The sequence below is a fragment of the Archocentrus centrarchus genome, chromosome 5 (assembly GCF_007364275.1).
Source record: "Archocentrus centrarchus isolate MPI-CPG fArcCen1 chromosome 5, fArcCen1, whole genome shotgun sequence".
In the NCBI taxonomy this organism is placed as follows: Eukaryota; Metazoa; Chordata; class Actinopteri; order Cichliformes; family Cichlidae; genus Archocentrus; species Archocentrus centrarchus.
This window is the reverse complement of record NC_044350.1, coordinates 28,373,423-28,398,917: the sequence shown is the minus strand read 5'-3', so window position 1 is coordinate 28,398,917 and position 25,495 is coordinate 28,373,423. Positions and strand designations below refer to the sequence as shown.

General features: G+C 37.8%; 1 protein-coding gene across 1 annotated transcript; it reads left to right on the top strand.

The window, feature by feature from the left end:
* The first annotated feature begins 2,663 nt into the window (after positions 1 to 2,663).
* Positions 2,664 to 21,082, top strand: LOC115779982 (immunoglobulin-like and fibronectin type III domain-containing protein 1). Its single transcript, XM_030728892.1, has 22 exons — positions 2,664 to 2,700; positions 6,259 to 6,381; positions 6,476 to 6,615; positions 6,966 to 7,065; positions 7,175 to 7,201; positions 7,415 to 7,460; positions 7,537 to 7,732; positions 8,152 to 8,265; positions 8,344 to 8,506; positions 8,636 to 8,908; positions 9,088 to 9,549; positions 10,052 to 10,176; positions 10,314 to 10,455; positions 10,568 to 10,861; positions 11,734 to 12,033; positions 12,971 to 13,147; positions 13,285 to 13,413; positions 13,549 to 13,857; positions 14,310 to 14,395; positions 14,503 to 14,695; positions 18,651 to 18,947; positions 20,718 to 21,082. The coding sequence occupies exons 1-22, from the start codon at positions 2,664 to 2,666 to the stop codon at positions 21,080 to 21,082; spliced, it is 4,098 nt and encodes a 1,365-aa protein (XP_030584752.1).
* Positions 21,083 to 25,495: the final 4,413 nt, after the last annotated feature.

Here is a 25,495-nt window from a genome sequence, read left to right as displayed (position 1 = left end):
AATACAATACAGAAATATCTTTCTAAAAGAATATCTATTTTAAAAAAGAAAAACATTAACTGACCTTTTCAGATTGTCCCTAACTAACATTTAATATCTCAACAATGAATGACATTTAACTGAGGAATATGACCTTCCCAATTGGCTTCCCATGACTAACAAACGACTGAGCTTATAAACTTAGTTTGAACTGCCGACACTGACACATCAAAGCCTATATGTATTTTCATTTTTTCTTTTTTTCTTTTTTTTTGGGGGGGGGGGGGGGGGGGGGGTGTAGATGAAGGTCAGATATCCTTTGTCACATTTTTTCAGTGTCTCTTATGGTTCTAAAAAATGAAAAACTGTGAAAAGCCTTTTGGCCATAATCTTGATACAAGGTCCATTTTGTTCTAATTAAAAGTCTTTCAGCTCTACAACCATTAAAATAATTATTCAACTTACTTAAAGATTAAAAATAACCTATACTAGCTTTTTTTGGTTTTCTTTTTACTATCCACAGTTATTTAACCTCGTTCAGGTATGATAAAGAATTTATCATACCTGATTAAAAGAAAAGCGATTAAAAAAATTCATCTTCTGCCAACACAACCTTTTTAGGTAGGAGAAAGTACAACATATAACTATAGAAAAGTGCATGCGGAGACCAAAGTGGTTTAAGGATCCACTATTACTTAAGAAAATGTGTATTAGTTGAAGTTTATTTTGTACCTTTCGTTTATAAATTAGATCCCTGATGAGTATTATGAAGCAATAGAGTAGTTTTAAGCACTGATGGCATAAAAAACAGATTTACAGATTACTTCATCAACTTAACACTCTGATATAAACACATTCAGCTCTCTTCTATGTTTGGATCCTGAGTAGTTAAATTGTTGGCACAGCCACCTGACCCCGCAGGCACTTGGGTGGAGTGAGTCACTAGGTGGGATTTCACATTCCCTCTTTACAGTGTCCCAGCATGTCTCCCAACTGTCTGCATAAGTCACGCAGGAGTCAAGGCATCCCCGCTTTAATGATCCATGAGCAAAAGCCTGAAGGCAGGATTTCTCAAACTTTCCTGGTTTCTAGGTGTCGTTCCCCACCACACCAGCAGCTACTGGAAAAGAGTGGTTAAGTGAGACTGACTTTACTTGTGATTGCAAAAGAAAATCTAAATTAAAAAATCTAAATTACCCTGTATTTTTATGAACAATTCTAGTTTTTAAATAAATAAATAATTTGTCACTATTTTATGACTTTTGGATATTTGGGCATTTTATTAACTATAAAGTGAATTAATTACTAAAACATAAATGAAAGAAAATCATTGTTTTTTAAAAAAGCACATTTAACATTGTGCCAATTTTTAAACTTTCATATGAATTTTCTTATACTATAATCCTTTATAATTTTCTGTTACTGATAAATTGACTTTAATGTTGCAGCAACAAAATTATTCTGCTACAAGACTTGTTGAATATTAAGACTGCCCATTATTTTTGCTGCAGTAAAGAAAAATCTTGCTTCTCTTTTAGATAATTCCTTCAAGAAATGTATTCAATATTAATATAAATAACACTTAGCTAAAAAAAAAAAGAACCCAAACTACTACTACTTCTTACTTCTGGTTATGTAGAAATACATGTATATGTAGGGAAATATAATAAAATACATTAAAAAAATGAATTTGGTCATGTAGGACAATATGAATAAGTACTCAATACAAATTAGTGAATACACATTATGAGTATTTGGAGAAATATATGGTTATGACAACATGCAGCAACTTTATTATTGAAAACTCAACCTTATATAAAATGTATAAAACATCATATACACTCACCAGCCAAATCATTAGTTTCACCTTGCTAGGCCCGGGTTTCAGAGCTGCCTTAATTCTCTGTGGAATCAGAGATTTTGGTCCATATGGACACGCTACCAGCACACAGTTGCTGCAGATTTGTCGGCTGCACAGCCGTGATGTAAAACTCCTGATCCACCACATCCTAAAGCTGCTCTATTGGATTGAGGGTTGGTGACTGTGGATACAATTTGAGTGAACTTATTGTCATGTTCAAGAAACCCATTTGAGATGATCTGAGCTTTGTGACATGGCATCCTGTTTGAAGCAGCTATCAAAAGATGGGTACACAGTGGTCATAAAGGGATGGACGTGCTCGCCAACAATACTCAGCTGGGATGGGATGTTTTTAAACAATGCTCAGTTGTTGGAAACACTCTAGTCATTCTCCTCTGACCTCTGACATTAAAAGTCATTTTCACCCAGAAAACTGCAGCTCACTGATTTTTTATTGATTTATTGTTAGACCATTCTCTGTAAACCCTAGTGATCCCAGTACATCAGCAGTTTCCGAAATGCTCAGACCTGCACATCTGGCACCATCATTCATGCTACGTTCAAAGTCGCTAAATCACCTTTGTTCTCCATTCTGATAGTTGGTTTGAATCTCAGCAGGTTGTCTTGACCATTTCTACGTGCCTGAATGCATTGAGTTGGTGCCATGTAATTAGCTGATTAGATATTTTACACTTATGAAATCAGCTCTGATTATATTGCTCAGGCAAAAATAGGTAGCTACACAACAGTGACAGTCTTTCTTTGTACTTCAGCAGCACAAGGATCACACTCCTGAGCTGATAATCAACAATCAAAGGTTGCCATGAGTTCAAAAACAAATCAGGACCCAAAAGCCTTTGGTAAGTCTGGAAATTGTAATATTATTTTGCATTCTAGCAGCATGTGGAAAGTTAGGTGTTATTCAAATCTCTCTACTTTTGCAAACATTTGTTTAGAGAACTGGCATTTCTGTTCAGTCTTTTCTCAACAACTTTATTAAAACATATTTGCAAATTAAGAAACAAAAAATCAGAAACTAAAATAGATTTTTTTTCTTGACTTTCAATTCAGTCCTTTGTAGAAGACCTGCTGGCAGCCAAAGCTTTGACTTGTCTTGCGCCTGAGACGTCAGTCTCTCCAGGCTTTCCAAACCAGGATTTGGCAGTTTATTAAATGTCAAATGTAACCTATGATGAAAAATGGACTGCCAGCAGGGAGTTTGTGAAGCAGCAAAAAGGAAAATATTAAAAAAAAAAAGCAGTGAAATCAGACATCTTAAAACATGTTCTGAATATTTCTAGGTTTTATAAAACCAGCAACGGCTGCTGAAGAGGCTAGCAAATCTATCATGGGAAGTACACAAATACAAATCATGACCAGCTATTGGCTACTAAAACAGAGCCATAGGGGGACTGGACTGAAATCATAAATGATCAAACTTTGTAGTCTAACATGGCCAGCAGATTTCACTTGTTTCACAGCAGACAAGCTCACTATCCTTAGAACACTATCCTAATCCTTTTGCTGGCATCCAGCTGACCTACATCACACCTTGGGTGATGAGCTAATTCAGTTTAGATCATTCATCAAGCCTGGAGACAATAAAACCCCAGCTGGATTACTCAAGATAATTCAGAGCTACAGACTACAATAAATGTTTTCAAATATTACTGTTGTTCTGTTGTTGCCAACTCTGCCTGTGGGTAATTGTGAAAGAAAGTGGTCATTTTCGCGTCGATAAAAATGAACTGAGGAAACAGATGTTGCAAAAAAAAAGTCTTAGGGTGCTTTATCTCACTTTGTGAGCAAAGCCACCAAACAACTAGAGTCCAATGATAGTGTAAATAATTAAAAAATAAATAAATAAAAACTATCCATTTATTCAAAAAAGTAAAAAATGTCTTTCATGGGGTGTTTTATGCTTAATTCATGTATATACTTTTATGTTTAATATGGTGTCACCTATGTGTCATCTGTGTCTGTGAGCTGAATGTTTTTGTGTTCAGTAAAGTTTAATGCAGAATTCCCTATGGTTATGACACGAGAATATATTTAATATTGCAACAATAATTTGACTTTTAGGAAATTAGGAATAATTTTTTTTTCTGCACTGCTCTAGCCATACAGTATGTTACTCTTGCACTGAAAAATTGGTGTGACTAACTGTGGTGGGGACGGCTCTGGTTTTCGTACCCAGAGGCCCACGGCTTCATAATCCATCTATACCACAGCTGAACTCCCATCCAGTTCTAAACACACTTTAATATTAAAGCAAAAATGATGCATCTGATCACTATTTAAAGTGCCAAAGCACAGGGTCAGAATTATTTTGTAAATGAGATATTTGAGTTTTCGTCTGCAAATGAAAGGGCACCTGTAGAGTCTACAATCATCTGCAGATACTGAAATAAACTGACATATCTGTAATACTTTTGTTGAATAAAATGGCTTTTACTCTGATTATACTTGTGAAAGTGAAAGGAAAAACAAAATTAAACAGAAATCTATAGAAGTTGAAACTCATTCTACTGACATATGGCATACTGTAGCTCAGAGGGCTTTATAAACAGGGATAACTGCTTTTTACAGCCTACAAGCTCTTATTGAAGGTGTTGTCAAGGTTTCTGCTCCCCAAAATCTAACAGTTGTTCCAGTAGCAATTAGCATGCAGAAAGAAAAAAAAACTGCTGTCCTACCAGGCTTGGATTATGGGTGAATCAGTGCTTGAGGACCAAGGTCACAAGAATCCTGCCTGCATCCAGATGATATAAGCGTGTACACCAACCCCTTGAGAGTTGCACATACAGTTTGATGAATATTAAATAAATGCCCTCAAACTGTGGTAAGGCCACAGGAAAAAATAAAAATTATGCAGAGTAGACAATTTAAATGGCTCACAGAAGGCATAACCAAATAACTGTATGTCTGTGCAAATAAAGATAATGTTTTAAGTTATGTAAATGATGAATATAAACATATACACACATACATACACACAGCTCATATTGCTGGGATAAAGGTAAAGTATTGAAAACAGAGGTTTGTTGGCAGTGTTTAACTGAGCTGCACTGTGCTTAGATGAGGGGTGAGAAATAAATAAAATAAATATTTAAATCAACATCTCTCTGACAAAAATGTTAAAAGCTTTAAAAGTAGAATATTTGGCTAAGATATTGCCTTGGATTGTACCTCTAATAAAAGTATCAAGGAAGTATATTTCAGCTTCTAAAATGTGTGATTACTATGGCCTGAATCTGCAAATGGTTTATGGTTTGGTATCTCCAGCTCTGGCATGGTTTAGTAACATAAAACCAAAGTACTGTTTTGATTCTGTATACTGAATGATTATAGTTTGACATTTGTTTGACATATCCATATACAGCAACAGTAAACTCGTATTAGATGTATAAGCCCCAGGGTGTTTAAAGCAGAGTTCAACACTTCTTAGATAAGCTTAGTGGTTTAGATCATGTCATCCTATATTTAAAATATAGGATGAGAGCAAAAAAGGCTGAAAAAATATGCTGGCCCTCTTTTTTTGGATCTCTCCAACAATACAGTAAGTGACTACTGCTTCCATTGTCTGGGCTAAACACTGAGTTAGTTTTGATCGTCTGACTTCTCAACTTTGTAACAACTTCATCAATAGTCTCATTTAACCAAATGTCTCCAGGGCACAACTTTCATTGTGAATTCTTACAATAATAATTTTGTGGTGGTGTTTTTCACACATTTCTTATGTAACTTTTTGTTTAAAAAAAAAACATTTTAAGGATCAAATGCAAAGGTTAAGATTGCCTAACTTTAAATACTGCAAAAATATGTTCAAAAATAGCCTTTAACCAAAAATTACAATACAATAGATTAATAAATTAATAATGCCCAACACAAAAACTATTTAGAAATTATCCAAACTGTAGTTCAGCAATACAGTTTAAGGAAGACCCTGTCATGACCTACTGTAGCTGTAATGTTGACAAAAGAAAGGAAATAGTGACCTCTTGTGAAATTCCAGTGTGAAACTACAGGGGAAAGCAGTAAAGATGCCTCTATTGCTGTTTTGACAGAAGGAAGGAAAAGAAATACTGTCTTATGTATGTGACAGGACAAATTATGCAGCTCAACCTTAAATACTTTAACCATGTCCAGTCAAGTACTTTTTTGCCTGAAATATTTTATCTCTGTAAGTAATTTAGATACCCTTGCAGTTCAGGTTGTTCAAATACATTTGGTTTAAGCTGAAAATGATTTACTGTTCTAAATAATACAATGTATATAGTATATAATGTATATAGTCTGCTGGCACACGCATTTAGAACATTTGTTTATTTTCTCTGTTTCTGGCGGGCTTTCTGTTCATGTTTACATTCATAACCTCACATAGATATGCTGGTAAACATTTTTCCTTGCCTTGACAGTGGCCATCAAGAAAAGATCCAGGGTTCCTGGGGTTATGATCACCCAAACTGTGGAGCAACTGCCTCCAGGAAAATCAACACCTGACTTTACCCGCAAGCCAATGCCTGCGACTGTCCAAGAAGGTAGAAAAACAAGCACAGGCAGTGAAACTGACAGCAGCAGCCACAGCAATATTATAAACCCCTGCATCACTGTCATTTGATTTCATTATTTCAGGTAAAAAAGCATTTTTCAAAGCTATGGTTAGCGGAGAGCCAGCACCAACTGTGACTTGGGGGCGTAATAAAGGTGAAATAGATGACCCAGAAAAGTACAAGACTAGATATGATGAAAGAGCTCGAGAGCACATTCTTGAGGTAAGAAAAAAACAGGGGTGAGGTGAGGGGGGGGGGGGGGGGGGGGGGGCAGTGTTTATTTTTCTTGTAGACATCACATTTAGATATTAGCCTACTCTGAATATCCCACCCTCTTCTGATCCCACCTGCTAATCTGCACTGAAACAAGACAATCAAGAATTTTTTTTAAGTGATTAAAAAATTGTTACAGGTCTAAGTGTACAAGTGTGTATTTATTTTAAAAGGCTGAGGTAAACCTATGGTAGTATGATGCTTAAATACTCCATTAGCAAGCTTGTTTTTCTTGGGCGATAGACTTTAATACCGTGCCCTATAGATATATATTTCATGTGAGAATAATTTTTTGTCAGATAATTGATGTAAAACCAGACCAGAAAGACACCTACAAGTGCTTTGCCACCAATGAGTATGGAAAAGCTGTCTGCACCACCACTCTCAATGTTATTGCAGGTGAGATTAATACTGAATAATAGTGGAGTAAAATTATTCTTTATAATATACCGCATGTCTATTCATTAATGTCATCTCATTCTGCTGTTGTTTTCATGTATTCTTCCAGTTGGCTTTAAGAAGAAAAGCCAGAAAGGTAAGAGGTTTACTACATAAATTTAAAATAAGTTGGTTTCCTCTTTCTTTTCAGAATTATGAACGTTCTGCATATTTGGCGAATTTTTATTTCAGCAGCAATATTTGTTTTGTTGTTTATTGTAGAATAAGAAACAAGGATTTAAACAATAGTACAAATAAAATTGATTTAGCCTTTTGTTTTATTTTAACATTTAATCAAAATTTCTTTCAGCAACTGAGCATGCACCAGAGGATTTCAGATCAATGCTCAAAAAAACGTAAGTTCAAGTCAACATCAAATTATTTAAAATGTGTACTGTGTGCTGTAATGACCTCCGATTCCCCCTTTTTAAGTGTTGTTGTCACCAGAAAAAAACAACTCCCACCAAAGAAAGAAGGAGAAATAGATCCTAAACTGTGGGAACTGCTTATATGTGCACCAAGGAAAGATTATGAAAAAATCTGTTTGGAGTTTGGGGTTACTGATTTTCGGTGGCTGTTGAAGAGACTGAACCAGATGAAGAAGGAAAGGGAGGATGAACAGGCAAAGGTAATGTCGGAAGTTTATAACAATTGTGAACCTGCAAAAGGTTACTGAGGTTTTAAACAAGTAAGAAGGTGACTGATTAGCATTTTGAGTTGTGCTTTAAAGCATTTTAAAGATTAGATTGAAAGCCTGATGGTTTCAGGTAAAGTTTGCTTGGTTATTTTGTTTGTTTTCATTTATTCCTTCTATACTATACTAATATATATATATATATATATATATATATATATATATATATATATATATATATATATATATATATATATATATACACACACTATACCTATACTATTTTTTTAACAAGTAGACACTGATAGCTCTACTCGAGGTCTCTACTTAAATGTCAGATCTTTGGCAATGAAGTTAAACGCAAAATCTGCAGACAAATACAGTACATAAAACTTGTTCTCTTTCCTTTGTAGGTTGTAGAGACGCTGGACAATGTGAAACAAATTGAAGTGAAACCATATGGGAGAGCTGAATTTGGCTTTGACATGCAGCTATGGGATCCCAATAGCGCGATTAACTTATACAAGGTGAATTTAAATAAATTCTAAAATAGTCAAAAAAAAAGAAAGAAAGAAAAACTAATGTGACTACTTCTGTCTCAAAAGGATGGAGTAATGGTTCCTTATTGTGATGATGAAAATTCAAAGCACAGCCTTAAGAAAGCAGGGACAAATTACACTTTCAGTATCAAAGACCCTCAGCCAGAAGATGCTGGATTTTACCAGGTCGATGTTGAAGAGGCAAATGTTCTTACAACTGAATTTCGAGGTAAGCCAAGCTATTGCACTTATAATAAAACAGGATGATTATATGAGAAGCGTATGAGAAAAATCAAGCACATTTACATTTTTGAAGTTAATTTTTGGTTTAAAACATCCACCTTTTGTTCTCTCTTAGTGCCTGCAGTGGAGTTTGTAGACAAGATCAAGGATGTTAAGGCTGTCGAAAGTGAGGATGCTGTCTTTCAGTGTGTTTTGTCAACACCCCTCAACAGAATTACTTGGTCCAGAGAGGACTCATCACTTGAACATGGGGACAAATATGAAATCACTGTCTCAGAGGACAAACTAACTCACACATTAAGAGTAAAAGATTGTGAAATCACAGATAAGGGAGCATATTATGCCATTGCTGGTATTGCTTCCAGCAGGGCCTCGCTTGTGGTGGAAGGTGAGACATTTTTCCTTTGTTGTATCCACACAGGCAGTACAATAAAAAATTCAAATTCAAATTGTGTGGTACCAAGATAAACACTCTTGAATGTTTGATAGTTACATTTCTCAAAAAAAATGCTTTGACTGAAGTAACTGATTTATTTTCTCTACTTTTGTGTGTCTGCTATAATTCAGCTGATCCACATGGTCGGAAAGGTCGCAAGGGAACCAAAACCAGTGATCATGATAACCTGTCTAAACAAGGGTTGGACAAGGCAAAGGTTCCACAAGAGAAAGATGACTTGGAGACAGTCAACCAAGCACATGCTGGAGAAACAGCTGCAGATGCAGCAGCTAAAGCTACACTGGGAGATATGAAAGATGGGGGAGAAGAAAAGGATGGTTTTGGTGATGGGAATGGGGATGGTTCTGGTGTCGGGACTGGTGGTGGGACTGAGGATGGTTCTGGTAGCAGGGGTGATGATGGTTCTGGGGATGGAAGTGGGGCTGGTTCTGGTGGTAGGAGTGGTGATGGAACTGATGGCGATGACAGGAATAACAACCACTTTGGAAAAGGCGATGATACAGATACAAAAGATGACACGCATAAAAAGAAGCGCTCACGAACTGGCCCCTTGGTTCCTGACACTGTCTTAGGTAAAACTACTTACATCAAGATTCAAAGACTGAATAATGTATGTTCTGATTACAGATTATTATAATGTCATAGCTTTAGCTCAGCTGCTCTCAAGAGTGAGCTTCTGCAAATACTAGACAATATCAGCCCATTTTCATTCAGTGTTTCAGAATAACTACCACTACACTGAAGGTTCAACTAGAAATAAGGTTTGCTACAATAAAACACAGTATATGAAGTAGCTCAAGTAATACTGCTACTCCGAGGGGAAAAGTGGGCAAAAGTGAATGTTCTTCAATATTTAGTGAATGATAATGATACAATATACATATTTTCCAATGCTGTTTGCTGACCAAAGTGAATGCATAGTTTAAACAAGAAAGCAAAAGCGGAAAGCAGGATTTTCTTAAAAGTGCGTGCTTAGGTGCTTTCAGTCGATTGTGATTTGCTCCTGATATATTAAATCTAAAAAAAAAAATTATAGCTGAATATTCTGATTATTTTTTACATTTTCACATGCAGATCGAGGTGTTCAGTTTGTCTGTGGGCTGTCAGATACGAATGCTAATATGGGAGAACAGGTGGAGTTGTCCTGCAAACTAAGCAGTGAGTCCTCAGAGGGTCACTGGTATAAAAATGGGAAGCTGGTAAGTTAAATATCCCACAAGAATAGGAGTGTAAAAAATTACTGCCACAACAGTATAAGTACAAGTTATAGATTTAGGTCTTTTTTCTACAAATAATTAATATTTCATATATTTAATTATTTGATTTATTTGTCCAGCTAACAAATCAGGATGGGGTAAAAATTATCAAAGATGGAGCCTGTCACAGGTTGATAATTGATTGCTGTAACAAAGATGATGCTGCCGTGTACCGCTTTGAAGCTGAAGGACGTAAATCAGAAGCAACACTTAGTATTCAAGGTCAGAATAAAATGAGTAACGTGGCAAAACATATCAAATAATATATTTTATAATTTTAAAAGGGGTTTGTGCGTTTGAACAAAACACTTTTTTTCCCTCTCTTCCACTACAGATCCACCAAAAATGGACCCTGATGCTCTAGGAAAATTCACAAAGCCAGTCATTATAAAGGCAGGTGAAAATGCTCAGTGGAAGCTGCCATTCTCAGGGGGTGCACCAATGACTATGCACTGGTACAAGGATGACGACGAGCTGTTGCCAGCACTCAATGTGAAGATCGAAACATCAGATTCTGAGAGCCAACTACGTCTTATTAAGTGTCAAAGGAAAGACAGCGGAGAGGTTAAAATCAAAATAAAAAATGAATTTGGTACAACAGAGGCAATATCTAATCTTATTGTACTGGGTGAGTTGACAGTGTGATACTATACCCTGTTTCCTCAAATAAAAACTGGCAGTCAGCTAAAAGCAGTTTGTGATAATGACATGGGTGACATGAAGAAAAAAACCCTGGCTTTCATTCACTGGTTAGTTAAAAAAAAAAAAAGCAAGAAAAAAAAGGTTTTCTTGTTGATATTGCATATGGTATACCTGCAAAGGTTTCACAGCCCTATAAATAAATAAAAGGTTCTTATCTCCAATGAAATGCTTTTAATTTTCCAAAGCTGGATACAGCAATTAGTGGGTCATGTTTGGGAAAACACCAGTTTGCAATAGCACAAATTAGGGACATTACCTAAAATGTTATGTATTATGTAATATAGTGACCTGTTCTAAGTTTGTTCTTCATTATATTAACAGTTTGTTTGCTTATGTTGTGTTTTACTTTTGTGTTAGACTAGAGAAGATTTTAGTGGCTAGCTGATTTGGCCCATCCCCATCTTACAGCACATGCATGTTTGAAGAGAGATATTGCTGTAAAAGCAGAAAGTATCTACACAGAAACCTGAGCTTTATTGCTCATCTCTCTGTGGATTGACCTCACTACAGTCTAATTAGCATAATGCATGAATTCCAAGGGAGCAAACACAAGTGTACTGGATCAAAGCTTTCAACATAAAATTATCCATTTATTCTCCTAAAAAACAGATAAACTTAGAAATAAATCCCTGCCTGTAAAACAACAACAAATAGTGGCATGTTGCCCTCAGCAGTTGAGATAAATAAAGATGTCCTGGTTGCTATTTGAAGAAAAATGGTATATCAAAATATATAATGTGTAAGTATAAATGCTTCATACTGTGAATACACTATGATTTCTTTTCATTTTGTCAACAGACAAACCAACACCCCCACAAGGGCCTGTGGACATTATGGAAAGTGCTGTAACATCTGTTGAGTTCAAATGGAAACCGCCAAAAGATAGCGGTGGATGCCCGATCACAAATTACATCATAGAACGGCAACAAGTGGGGCGAAATAAGTGGTCAAATCTTGGTGAGATCCCCGGGAACAGCCCCAGCTACAAAGATTCAGATGTGGACCCTGGAAGGAGATACTGCTACCGCATCAGAGCCAAGACTGCAGAAGGCATCAGTGACTACCTGCAGACAGAGGACATACCAGCTGGTGTATTACGTAAGTTTTTAGTTAATGCCTACATCTTTATTCCTTTTCTTCTAGTCAGCTTGGACCACAGATTACAAGGCAAGGTTCACTGCTCGGGCTTGTTTGTCCAGCACATCCCACAGTTGTTCGACTGGATTGAGATCTGGGGAATTTGGAGGCCAAGTCAACACCTCAAACTCATTGTTGTGCTCCTCAAACTATTCCTGAAACATTTTTGCTTTGTGGCAGGGTGCATTATCCTGCTGAAAGAGGCCACAGCCATCATGGAATATTGTTTCCATGAAAGGGTGTACATGTTCTGCAGCAATACTTAGGTAGGTGGTATGTGTTAAAGTAACCACATAGATGGCAGGACCGAAGGTTTCCCAGCAGAACATTGGCCAAAGCATCACACTGCCTCTGCCAGCATGACTTCTTCCCATTGTGCATTCTTGATCCAGGTAAGTGATGTGTATGCATCCAGGCCATCCACGCAATGTAAAAAAAAATGTGATTCATCAGACCAGGCCACCTTGTTCCATTGCTCCATGGTTCAGTTCTGATGCTCACGTGCCCATGACTAGCACTTTCAGTGGGTGACAGCAGTCAGCATGGGAACCCTGACTGGTCTGTGGCTATGTAGTCCCATATGCAACAAACTGTGATGCCCTGTGTATTCTGACACCTATCAGAAGCAGCATTAACTTTTTTCGGCGATTTGAGCTACAGTAGCTCGTCTGTTGGATCAGACTACACGTGCAGGCCTTTGCTCTAAGATATACCAAGGTGGAGGTCAGTGTGCAATTCAATGCTACAATGCAATTCAATAGTCTTCCCACACATTTTCTGTTTTCTTTAGTTTCCTTTGTGACTAAGGAATGTTTTAATTTAGGATATAATAAAACTGATGTTGAGCAACATTAACTGTGTTTCACTTTCAATTTTCTGTTTCACATTTCCCCCACAGGTTATCCTGGACCACCAGCAGTACCCAAAGTTGTCAGCACCTCTAAAGACTGCATCAATTTGTCATGGGGTCCTCCGTGTGACACTGGCGGAACTAAAATAGTAGGGTACAATTTGGAAAAGAACAAGAAAGGCACCAATTACTGGAGTCTTGTAAACCAAAAAGGGCCAGTTACAGGTATACAACCTAAATGATGAGCTGCAGGGCTATTCGTTAGCTAAAGAGCAAAAATAAATGCTTTTTATGTACCTGCATGTATCTGTATATGTATCTGTGCAGAGCTGTAGTGATATAACTACTCATTTTTTCTATAGATACAAAGTATGCAGTTAAAGATGTTTTTGAGGGAGCCGCATATGAATTTAGAGTGTCAGCTGTCAATCTGTCTGGTGCTGGAGATCCCAGTATTCCATGTGAGACAGTTATTGCAAGAGATCCAATGAGTAAGCTAATCACACAGACTTCCTATGTTATACTGTTTATTTCCACTCATGCAAATCATTTTTTAAAGTGAACATAATTTTCTCTGTTGCTTTTTGTAATATAAAACCTGCACTCTCATATTACTGTAATTACAGAACCCCCAGGCAAAGTCACAGACCTTAAATTAACATCCTCCAATTACACTACATTTTCACTGGCCTGGAGTAAACCTAAGGAAGTGCAAGAGGTAGAGGATGAAGCCCAAGGATATTATGTGGAGATCAGACCAACAGAGTGCCTTGAATGGACCCGCTGTAATGCCCTCCCAATTACTCTAACATCCTACACTGTGCTTGGCCTTAAGGCAATGGCCACGTACTGGGTGAGAGTAATTGCCACCAATTATGGAGGTGATGGAGAACCTCAGGGCTTTGACAATTACATCATTGCTATGCCTCCTCCTGGTAAGAAATTTTGTTTTTAAAGTCTGACAGTGCATCAATACAAGTGTAAATCAGTTATTCCTGCAGGAATAAACAGGATATTTCATATTCATTACACACACAAAGACATAGAAAACATACAGTTTTTCTTCCAATATACATCTACAAATAGCAACAGTTGAAGAAAACCAATGAGTGCCTCTTTAAAGATCTTATTACTTATTAATTTCATTCTCATTACTAAAATATGTTGTCTGTGTATGTGGATCATGACTGAAAAAGAAATGTTTCTAACAATGGAAACAAGGAAGCCAAATTACGTTCTGTGCATAAATTATACACCAAATATTTCCTCATAATACAGCAGAGAGTAAAGAATCAAAAGGACATCTACAGGAAAAAAATACAGAACTTCCCCAGCAGCTTCATAAATTAGACATTTAACAATTTTATTTTAATTCTATCCCTCACAGTAAAACCAAAGTTTAAAGACCGCAACATGAAGACCTTTGTGGTGGTGAAATCTGGAAACACTGTTCGTCTCAACATCAGCTTTGAGGTGCTATGCCACAGGTTTTTACTTTGTTTACTGTGTGAGAATCTAAGCAATACTGTTAGATTTAATATATCAACATATTAATTTTATTATTTTGTTGTTGTCTACAGGCATCCCCCTTGCCTGAAATTTCTTGGTTAAAGGATGGTATTCCAGTGCCCAAGCATGTAACCATTACCAACTCTGATAAAGGATCTCAGCTCTTAATTCCAACATCTGAGAGGTCGGACACTGGCATCTACACCATTATTGTCAAGAACATAGTTGGCCAGGAAAGCTTCAATGTTGAAATCAGAGTTACAGGTGACTGCCCAAGTGCATAACAATGATTTATCATTGTTAGGTTAATTATGACCATATACATCAGAGGTAAATTCTAAGAGTAAACCTGTGAAATACATATATTATACTGTATGAGGAGCAGCTCAGCTGGATACAGTTGCATGGCAATTGCAGTACAGAATTATGACTTAATTTCATGACTTGAATGCCATTTTTATTCATAGTATTGTAGAAATGTTTCAGCAAATACAATGCAAAGTAGGAAAAATGACAAGTATATTTTTAGAGAATTATTCTATTTATACCTCAATGTATCACAGAATTTGTACTACCTAGGAGGCATTTAAGGTATGAAACACTGTAGATAAAGGAAAGCATAAAGGCATAATACTGTCACTGGATGACAAAATAATCTTAAACTCAACAAAGACTATAAGATTTAGTAGAAACCATTGAAAAGGCAAAAAAGTAGACCATGAGTTGATATTTTGCTACACATTTTGCTTAAATGAAGACACTGCTGGGTAACAGATGTAACCAGTAACTGGGTTAATGATTGCATCTGTTTTACTACTTCACAAACCAAAGGCATATTCTTGAAAGCTGGAAAACAATCAGAACTCCAGTCCAATTTGCTCTCATCCTCTCACTTTGCCTGCTTCAAGAAATCCCCTTTTTCCCAAGCTACAATAACTGGTGCAGCTAACTGTATTGTATTTATATTATGAGTTTTAGCCATCCATCCATCCATCCAATGGATGGATGGATGGATGGCAGCTGCCTAAGAAGAGAAACCCAGACCTCCCTCTTCCCAGACACTTCGGCCATCTTATTCAGGGAACACAGAGGCATTCCCAGGCCAGCAAAGAGATTCAATCTTTCCAGAAAATCTTGGGTCTACCCCAGGCCCTCATCCCAGTAGGACATACCCAGAACACTGCACCTAGGAGGCATCCTAGTCAGGTGCCAGAACCACCTCAACTTGTTCCCCTCTTTAATCGCCTGACGGTTTGCCAGAATTGCTTTGAGGCAGTCCAAAAATCATTTTCCACGGTCTGACCAAAGTACTCCCACACCCACGTTTGTGCTTCAGCCACTGCTTGAGTCGCATTCTGCTTGGCCTGCCAGTACCCGTCAGCTGCCTCCAAAGTCCCACAGACTGACCACGCCCAACAGTACTCCTTCTTTAGCTTGATGGCACCACTGGTGTCCACCATCTGGTTCAAGGATTACCACATCGACTGGCACAACCACCTTGCAGCCACAGCTTCGTACAGTGGCCTCAACAATGGTGGTGCTGAACATAGTCCATTTGGACTCAATATCCTCAGCCTCTCTCAAAATCCTGTCGAAGTTCTGCCGGAGGTGGGAGTTGAAGATTGTGCAGACTGGAGTCTCTGCCATGCATTCCCAGTGTACCGGCACTATAAGTTTAGGTGTGCCAGATATGTCCAGCATCATCCCCTGCCACCTGATCCAACTCCCCACCAGGTGGTGATCAGTTGACAGCTCAGCTTCTCTCTTCACCCGAGTGTCCAGAACATACGGCCGCAGGTCTGATGATATAATTAGAATCGCAATCATCAACCTGCAGCCTAGGGTGTCCTGGTGTCATATGTACTTAAAGACATGACAAACTGTCATTTGCACAGAAGACCAAAATCAGAACACCGCTTGGGTTCAGATCAGTCACGCCCTTGCAGGTCTCACTGTCGTCGCCCATGTGAGTGAAGTCTCCCAGTAGTCACCAGATGAAAGTTGGGTAATCTGAACTGCCGTTTAGCACATAAGCCCAAACAATGGCCGATTCTCTGGCCTGAAGGCACAGGGAAACGACCCTCTCGTTCACCAGGAAAAACTCCAGTGTACAGGCAGCAAGCCGAGTACAAGGATACACACCCCAGACTGCTGCCTCTCACAAGGGCTTCAGCTTTAATCCAAGAGATTTTACAAAAAATGGCATGAACTATAAAAGAATGATAGCCATTTTTATGCACGAGGTTCCAACTCAATGACTTTTCTCAATTGACTAAGAAGCAGTTTGTTTGCCAGGTGAAGTCTCCTCCCTTGTTATTTCATGACAAATGAAGTAGACATAATATATGAAGTTGATTCAAAGTGTTGAATTTGTATTTTATAGCTTTCCATTGTAATTTTAATTTAATTTTAAATATGAGGCCCAAAGCAATGTTAGTGCAAGTGAGGGAGGCCTTTATTAGGCCAAATAAACCAGAGAAAAATCAGAGAAACACCAATAACTTGAGAAGTTGCCAAATCAACATTGTTAAAAAGAATGAATGCACTGACCAGCTCAGCAACACCAGAAGGCCTACATGATGACAAAATAATTTCCATGGTTAGGAAAAACAACTTCACAAAATCTAACCAAGTCAAGAACAATCTTGAGGAGGTAAATGTATCATTGCTAATGTCTACAATCAAGAGATGCCTTCATTGAAATACAGAAGGTTTACAACATGGTGGAAACCACTAATTATAGTCAAGACCAGGAAGGTCAGATTAGACTTTGCCAGAAAACATCTAAAAAGAACCTGCACAGTTCTGCAAAAAAGATCTCTGGACAGATAAAACCAAGATTAACTTGTACCAGACTGATGAAAAAAATATGGAGAAAGAGAGAAACAACTGAGGATCCAAAGCGTACCTTATCTGCCTAACATGGTGAAGGCAGTGTTGTGGCGTGGGTATGCATGGCTGCCAGTGGAACAGGCCACTAGTGTTTATTGATGATGTGACTGCTGATAGAAGTAGCAGGGTGAATTGTGACGTGTACACTCTGCTCAGATTTGGAGAAATGCTGCAAAACTCATTGGACATCACTTCACAATGTAAACAGATAATGGCCCAAAGCATACTGCAAAAGCAACCCAAGAGTTTGTCAAACAAAAGAAATGGAATATTCTTCAATAGCCAAGTCAGTTACGTGAACCTAACCCAACAGAGTATGCTTTTCATTTATTAAATGCAAGACTGAATGGAGAAAGGCCCGCAAACAAGGAACAACTGAAGGTAGCTGCAGTAAAGCGAAGCAAATCAAAAGAGGAAACATTTGTTGATGTCCATGGGAGACATTGGGTGCAAAGTTGTTGTTTTTTTATCTAAGTATTAAAAACAGTCTTAATATTTAAACTTGTGTTAGTTTGTCCCATTAATTTTGAACCTTTGAAAAAGGGGGTACTGTCTATAACAATGGCTGCAATTCTTAAATAGTTCATGCAAACTTTTTGTAAAAGCCCTTAAATTAAAGCTGAAAGTCTACAGTTCAATCACATATTGATTGATGTAAAATCCACTGTGGTGGTGTACAGAGGCAAAACTACAAGCACTGTGTCTTTGTCCCAAACATTATGGAGGGCAATGTATATCCAGTATCTCTCAACCTCAAACACTAGCTCAGTCATGCCATGTGCCAATTGCCAGCATCGATAGCCAGGGATCAGGCCGCCAGGGACTGCACATTGGCTGCTGCCTGACACACACTGCACCTGACCTCTATGGTGCCTCTTTCAGGTGGTGGGCCAGGCTAATGCCCGGCCACCAGGCTCTCTCCCTTGAACACCCTCCACTGGCCTGGGTCCAGGATGAGGCCCCAGTAACCCTATCCTGGGCAGGGTAAACTGTTCCCTTGACCTTGCTTTCATAAGGGTTGTCTGAATCACTCCAATTTGCCTTAGGAGTATCGGGGCAAAAGCCCCCGGACAACATAGCCCGTAGGGTCCCTGGGATACACAAACCCCTTCATTATAGTAAGGTAGCAATTCGTGGAGGGGTTTATGACTTTTACTTCGATGAAAATAATTCATTAGTTTAATTCAAAGCCTAACAGATGCCAACTGAAGCTGTATCAAACCAACTCATTTATGTTCTGTCCAGACCAGCAAAGATGTAATTCAGACTCAAAATCAGCAACCTAGCCTAGTAAACTGTAATTTTATGTCTCTAAATGTGTCTCTAGATGATCCTAAACCTCCAGGTCCAGTGGAGCTAGAACAAAACATCCCAGGAACAGTGACACTACGCTGGACTCCCTCTCCAGATGAGAAGAGGGATGACAGGTTGCACTACATGGTGTCAAAGAGGGACTCCTTCAAACGGACTTGGAGAACGGCAGCAGACAACCTCTTTAACAACAAGTTTACAGTTGTTAACATTTTGCCTGGCCGGGAGTATTACTTCAGGGTGTTTGCTAAAAATGACATGGGCCTTTCACCACCTGCTGAGTCCCCTGTGTTTGGAACCAAAAAGGAAAAAGGTTTGTTTCAGGTTTAATCATAAAAACAGCAAGAAACCCACAATACCTTCTCACAAAATAGTAAAGTAAATCATTGTTCCTTAGCTAAGTTCCCAAGAAAGTGCCAACTTCTGAGAAGTATGACTTTACTTACAAATGTATAAAAGCATTTAGACAGTAAAACTATTAAACTTCCCCGAGGTTCATTGATTGGCAGCAGAACTGGGGTTTGATCCATAAAAGCGCAAAATAAATAATCAGATTATCAATTAAGAACTTCTTAATAAGCCAAATGACAAATAAACAAAATAAATAAACAGAGACCTGGGAGTGAGGGACAGTAAAATGCGCACAGGCAGCCAATAAATGACAGCAAAGCTTATACACTTATACTTAATACAGTAAGAAACTACATGACAAGTCTAAAAATAAACTCAACAAGTACAAGCAAAGAACTATATACAGCAGTGGCAATTATTCATAGGCTCAAAGAATAGACCAGCAAGACTAAAATTCACAAAGGAGCATGCACAAAAAGATAGCAGCTTGGAAATGTGTGATATTTTCAGATGACTCCAAATTTAACCAACTAGTTGAATAAAAGTTTGTATGGAAGAGCCAGATGAAAATTTCCAAATATACTGCACTAGCAGTATATGCTGTGCATCTCACAGCATTGAACGTGCACATGTAATTATGAACAGCCAGATATTTGGAGGATATCAGATGTTAGGAGAAGAGAAAAAAAAATGACCAGTAACACTGAGATTACCTAAAGTACAAAACCTTAAACATCTGTGGAAAGATAAGTCTATGGAAGCTTGTTTCCGCCACTAAAAAAAAAAAAAACTGCCATCCATACCTTGAAATTTTAAGTATCTCAAAATTTTGAGTTCGAAATTTCCACTTATGAACTCGAAATTTCAAGTCAGAAAGCACTGTGAAGGTACGTGATTTCCTTGCTATCCAGAAGCAGCAGGTTGAACACATCAGCTGTCCAACAATGAAAGCACTGATTCCAAATCTTTTATTCAGCTCTCATTCACTAGAAGGCATTCAAAGGTCAAAAACCCGATGACAATTTGTTCACTGCTAGCTATCTGCTTCTGGGTAACAAGTAAATTACCTTTTTCATGGAGCTTCGTGATTTGCAGAGCTAACTCGAAATTTCGACTTAGTGTGAAATTTTGAGATAGATACAGTAACTCAACATTTCAAGAAAATAACTAGAAATTTCGAGTTATAGATAGCAACAACAAAAAAAATAAATAAATAAAATTTTTCAGTGACGGAAACAAGCTTCCATACAATTCAGACCAATGTTGGAAAGCCAAAATGTCATGTCAGGCTTCTAAATTTCACTTCAAGTTTAATCAGTTCAATGCTCAGCTAAAGAAAACTGTCTTATCCAGCTAACATTAACTTTGTATGGGACCTTGAAGATAATTGCACACATTTTTTACATTTCTTTTAGTTACTCAGAGATTGTACAGACTAGACCAAATGATCTATGAAACTTACATATGTCTGCTACTTAAGGATAAATACATTGGTTATTCACAATCTTTATTTTAATATAAGAAATCTGATGTTGAATCAAACTCCAACCATGGGAATGGCTGTAAAACAGATCAGGGACAGTTGCAACAAGGTTAACCCAAATAAAACTTCACTAATTAACAAATTCTCATTGTAGAAATGAGAACCATCCCTTGTCACAGGTGTCCCTGTCTCCCCTACTTAATCATCATATTTTTCTAAAAACCCACTTTCTGTAATTCTTTGTTTCAGAAAAGTTCAAAGTAAACAGGCCAGAGATAAAACGCCTGAACTTCGAATCCTCTCCCTCATTTATTGTTCCCTTGAAGAGGCGTACAGCTCCACAGGGTTACGAATGCTACATGAGTTGTGCCGTTAAGGGTGATCCAGCTCCACGTGTGACGTGGTACTGGAACAATATGAGCCTCAACACAAACACCAACTACCACATCACAAATGTATGTGGAGTCTGCTCCTTGCTTATATTGAGAGTGGGAGCCAAGGACAACGGGGAATACAAAGTCATCATAGAGAACAAACTGGGGACTGCAGAGTCATCCATGACACTGAATGTCAGAGGTATTTACAACGTTTACAAACCACACAGTTCTCACTAAAATGATTGTCTGTTGTAACATTTGAGCTTGCAGTACGTAGTTTAAATAACATCAGCGCAATATTGCTTTTGTTTGCAGAGTGAAGACGAGCCACAGGTGCTGGATAGAAGCTGAACAAATAGAAAAATGTGTCTCAAAATCAATTACACAGAATTTATGTAGAAATTATGCTGCTGCGTAGAATGGAAAGTTTGACCATTTTCTTTTAAATGGTAGCTGTTACACAATTTTTTTTTTTTTTAAATACTGTTTTGGTGGCTGTGGAAAACCAAGAAATGTACAGGTTAACTACAACTTGTATGAAATATAATAAAACAGCTCACCCTTGAGGTAAATCAGTCAGTCAGTCAGAATACTTTATTGATCCCAAAGGGAAATTACTAAATGTGCAGTGTGACATCTGAGTGAATACAGTGAATCTATTAATCACTTGACTAATTGATTTGTGAACAGCAAACAAGCTACACTTTGTTGCTAATACTGATGTACTGTCCTTTCAATAATATTCTGAATGAATTCTGTCGTTTTTGTTACTAATGATGAAAAAGCCCTACATTGTGGATCATAAAACTTACACCACTTCATTTACATAATAGACTGCAGTGTCCAGTGAATGTGTAGATTGTTGAATAATATGATACCTTAACACACGCACACCTGAAGTCACACTTTGCTGGTGGTACACTCCCTTGCTGCTGCTATGTTCAGGTAAAACTCCAAGAAGAAGAAGCTTCCACCCCACTGGAGACACCAGCATGCTCATGGGTTTCTTACAGTCAAGGTTTCTGAAAAGTGGGATTTGTGTGCAACTATAGCACAGTGTCAACAAACTGTTTTTACAACACTAAGACCTCCAGCAAGTGATGGAGATTACAGAGGCACAGAGAAGTCAGATAACTTTATCCCCTCTCCTCAACTGGACTGAAGACTTAATCTGAAGTACTTATACGTTTACATACTTCTTTTAGTGTTATCTTTTGGAAAGTTGCATTTTTAAACATAATTTGTTCTATTTTACCATGAAGAGAAGCTATTATGCACTGTATGATGCGTCCAGGGTTAAAGAAAAAATCCATCAAGTTGAAAAAAAACAAAAACAAAACATGCGACAGTGTAAGTGGTGCAGTTTGTTTTCATAAATAAAAACTGTTACAGCCTTAGCAAGCCTGCTATGTTTTTTTGTGTCCCGCTTTCCTTCTCACCTGACTTCAGGTCCGAGCCATTTCTCCTGAGGAGTCCGCGCACAGCTGGCTCCACTCAGCAATTAGCCACCCAACAGTACAAAAGCTGATGAAGAGCTTCTTGCGTACTCGTGTGGGCCAGCGTCAGTGCTGTGGTAACTTCAGTTGTGTGATTCTTAGTGAGTCATTTTTTCACAGCCTGCAGAGGGCTGAGTTGAGGTGTTCTGAGATCTGTGTTGCCCTTTCAAGCAACCAGGACTCCACTTCCAGTTCAGCAACTTTATTTTTCCCACTAAGCATTAGTGACGGTGAGATGAAGCTTCATATATGAAATCGTTTCAAACAAAAGAAAAGGCCTGAAGCTCAGCACTGTGGAAAAGCTGTTATTTCTAAATAAAAACGAGTAAGTAAAATGTCCCTAGTGGGTACACTTACCAAGTAACACAATCACATCACAACTCTCTCCCGAATTTATTTCCACTTTCCCACTTGACCCCAACATTGTATCATAAAGACAGACACCATATTAGTTAGCTCAGGATTTATTTATTGTCATCACAAAAATCATTATTCTGCTCAAAGCTTCATGCACCAAAGCCACTTTGAGACTATAATCACCCTGCTTGTTTTACATTGATTGTCCACTTGATGGAGCAATAGAGCAAATGAAGCACCATGAAGCTTTGACCCTTGGGCTCGCTGATTCGATGGAAAGCTTCATGAAGCTTCATCTCACCATCACTAGAGGCAAGAATCATTGCCTCAGAGGGGGCTCAGGAAGCTCATGAGGGTTTAAATACACACAAGGTAATTAGGAAAAGTAGAGACAGCAGGGAAGAATAGGTGAACCAAATAAGACTAATAACACAAGGGAAGCAAAACTGAACACAAAACACAAGGGAAAAGGGAGCCAATGAAGGGAAGCCAATATGGGAGAAATATGCTTTCTCTTTCTAGTCCCTGTCAGGACTCTGCTGCAGCACTTTGGATCAGCTGAAGGCTTTTCAGGAGCTTTTAGGACAGCCTGATAATAATGAATTACAATAGTCCAGCCTAGAAGTAATACATGCATGAATTAGCTTTTCAGCATCACTCTGAGAAAGGATGTTTCTAATTTTAGAAATATTGCACAAATACAAAAAAAAAAAAAAAAAAAAAAACAGTCCTACATATTTGTTTAATATGTGCACTGAAGGACAACAATGACTCCAAAATTCCTCAGTGTTACTGGCCAGGGTAATGCCATCCAGAGTAACTATCTGTTAGACACCATGTTTCTAAGGTTTGTAGGCTGAGTGCATCAGTTTGATCTGAATTTAGAAGCAGGAAATTGGAAGTCATCCAGGTCTTTAAGACATTCCTGCAGTTTAACTAATTAATGTGTGTCATCTGGCATTTGGATAGATTAAGCTGGGTACCGTATGCATAACAGTGAAAATGTATGCAATGCTTTCTAATAATACTGCCTAAGGGAAGCATGTATACTGTAAATAGAATTGGTCCCAGCACAGAACCCTGTGGAATTCCACAATTAACCTTAGTGTGTGAAGAAGACTCCCATTTACATGAACAAATTGGAGTCTATTAGATAAATATGATTCATTTAATAGATTTAAATATGGTTCAAACCACTGCAGCACAGTACCTTTAATATCTATGACATGCTCTAATCTCTGTAATAAAATGTTATGGTCTACAGTATTTAATGCTGCACTGAGATCTAACAGGACAAGCACAGAGATGAGTCCACTGTTAGAGGCCATGAGAAGATCTTTTGTAACCTTCACTAATGCTGTTTCTGTACTGTGATGAAACCTGGTTGAAACTCTTTAAATAAACCGTTCCTCTGCAGGTGATCAGATTAGCTGTTTTACAACTACTCTTTCAAGATTTTTTTTAGATAAAAGGAAGGTTGGAAATTGGCCTATAATTAGCTAACAGTGCTCGGTCAAGTGATGGCTTTTTAAGTAATGGTTTAATTACTGCCACCTTAAGAGCCTGTGGCATGTAACCAATTAATAAAGATAGATTGATCATATTTAAGCTCAAACCATTAATTCATGGAAGGACTTCTTTGAGCAGTTTTGTAGGAGTGGGCTCTAATAGACACGTAAGCTATCAATCAAAGAGAGAGTCTAAATAAATATCAGCAGTACTGAAAGTAGCTGTACACAAAGATGCATGAACAGTTCAGATTTGCTGAAGTACTCTGTAGCAGCTCTCAACTGTTATTTGTGTTGCCACTGCACATTTCTCTCACATGAAGCTCTTATGTGAGAGGTACTGTTCTCTGCCAGCAGGTGGTGCCTGGTTACTACTACATATGATGAAACATAATCAACAAATGGGATATGGAGAAACCAAAACCTTTTTTTTTTTTCCATTATATTTGTCAGTTGCAGGATTGCTAAAAGCTATTGTAGTTACAGTAATAGTTATTATACCTATACATCAGCCTTCTGTGGTGTCTGTTGAACTGAAACTGAACAAAAAGCAACAGCAAACACTTTTTTTTTTAAGTGGCTGACTCTTGGATTCCCAGGAGGTTGCATTTTATGTAAACTATACTATTTCACTGTTATCCAGCATGAACGATAAGATAAATAAATACAAAATTATAAATAAGGCAGAAATCTTGTGTGTTGTAGTTACTCATCAAGTATGCTCCTGTTAGCATCCCTTTAAAAAAAAAGACATTTGTTTATTTATTTATTTTTTTATAGATTAGAACACATGCAGATGATGCTTAAACTGACCAAGGCTGAAACAAGACATAAAATGAAGCCCTCGTTGTCTATGACCACCAAAGTTTCCTAAAGCTTCCAACTTTCAGATTGCTTATTAACTATTCAGAATCAGAGGTATTTGCCTAACAGGCTATCTTTGACACTCCCACACACTTGCAGCAGTGTATTTATCTGTGAATAAAACACATAATATTCACCCTTTTCAGGTGAATTAATGGCAAACTGACTTGAGGTAAGACAATGAATGCAATAGTATCATACTCACAGAGATGCTCAATGTAAGCTCAGTGTAACCACCAGCACATGCAGCTTTGGAGCTTGGTCAAATGATTAAACTCTAACCACAGATCTTAACCAACATGTTTTTTACTTGTACTGATCTCACTGGAACACACAGTATATCTATGTCTCCATGTCCAAGCACTGTATGTATTTTTCATTTTACTCTTCCTCTTTATTACATTCACATGTGTCTGTTGTTACTT

Coding starts and splice junctions, on each gene's coding strand:
- LOC115779982 (XM_030728892.1), top strand. CDS start 2,664: ATGAGTTCAAAAACAAATCAGGACCCAAAAGCCTTTG. Junction 2,701..6,258: donor TCAGGACCCAAAAGCCTTTG/GTAAGTCTGGAA, acceptor TTGCCTTGACAG/TGGCCATCAAGAAAAGATCC. Junction 6,616..6,965: donor CTCGAGAGCACATTCTTGAG/GTAAGAAAAAAA, acceptor ATTTTTTGTCAG/ATAATTGATGTAAAACCAGA.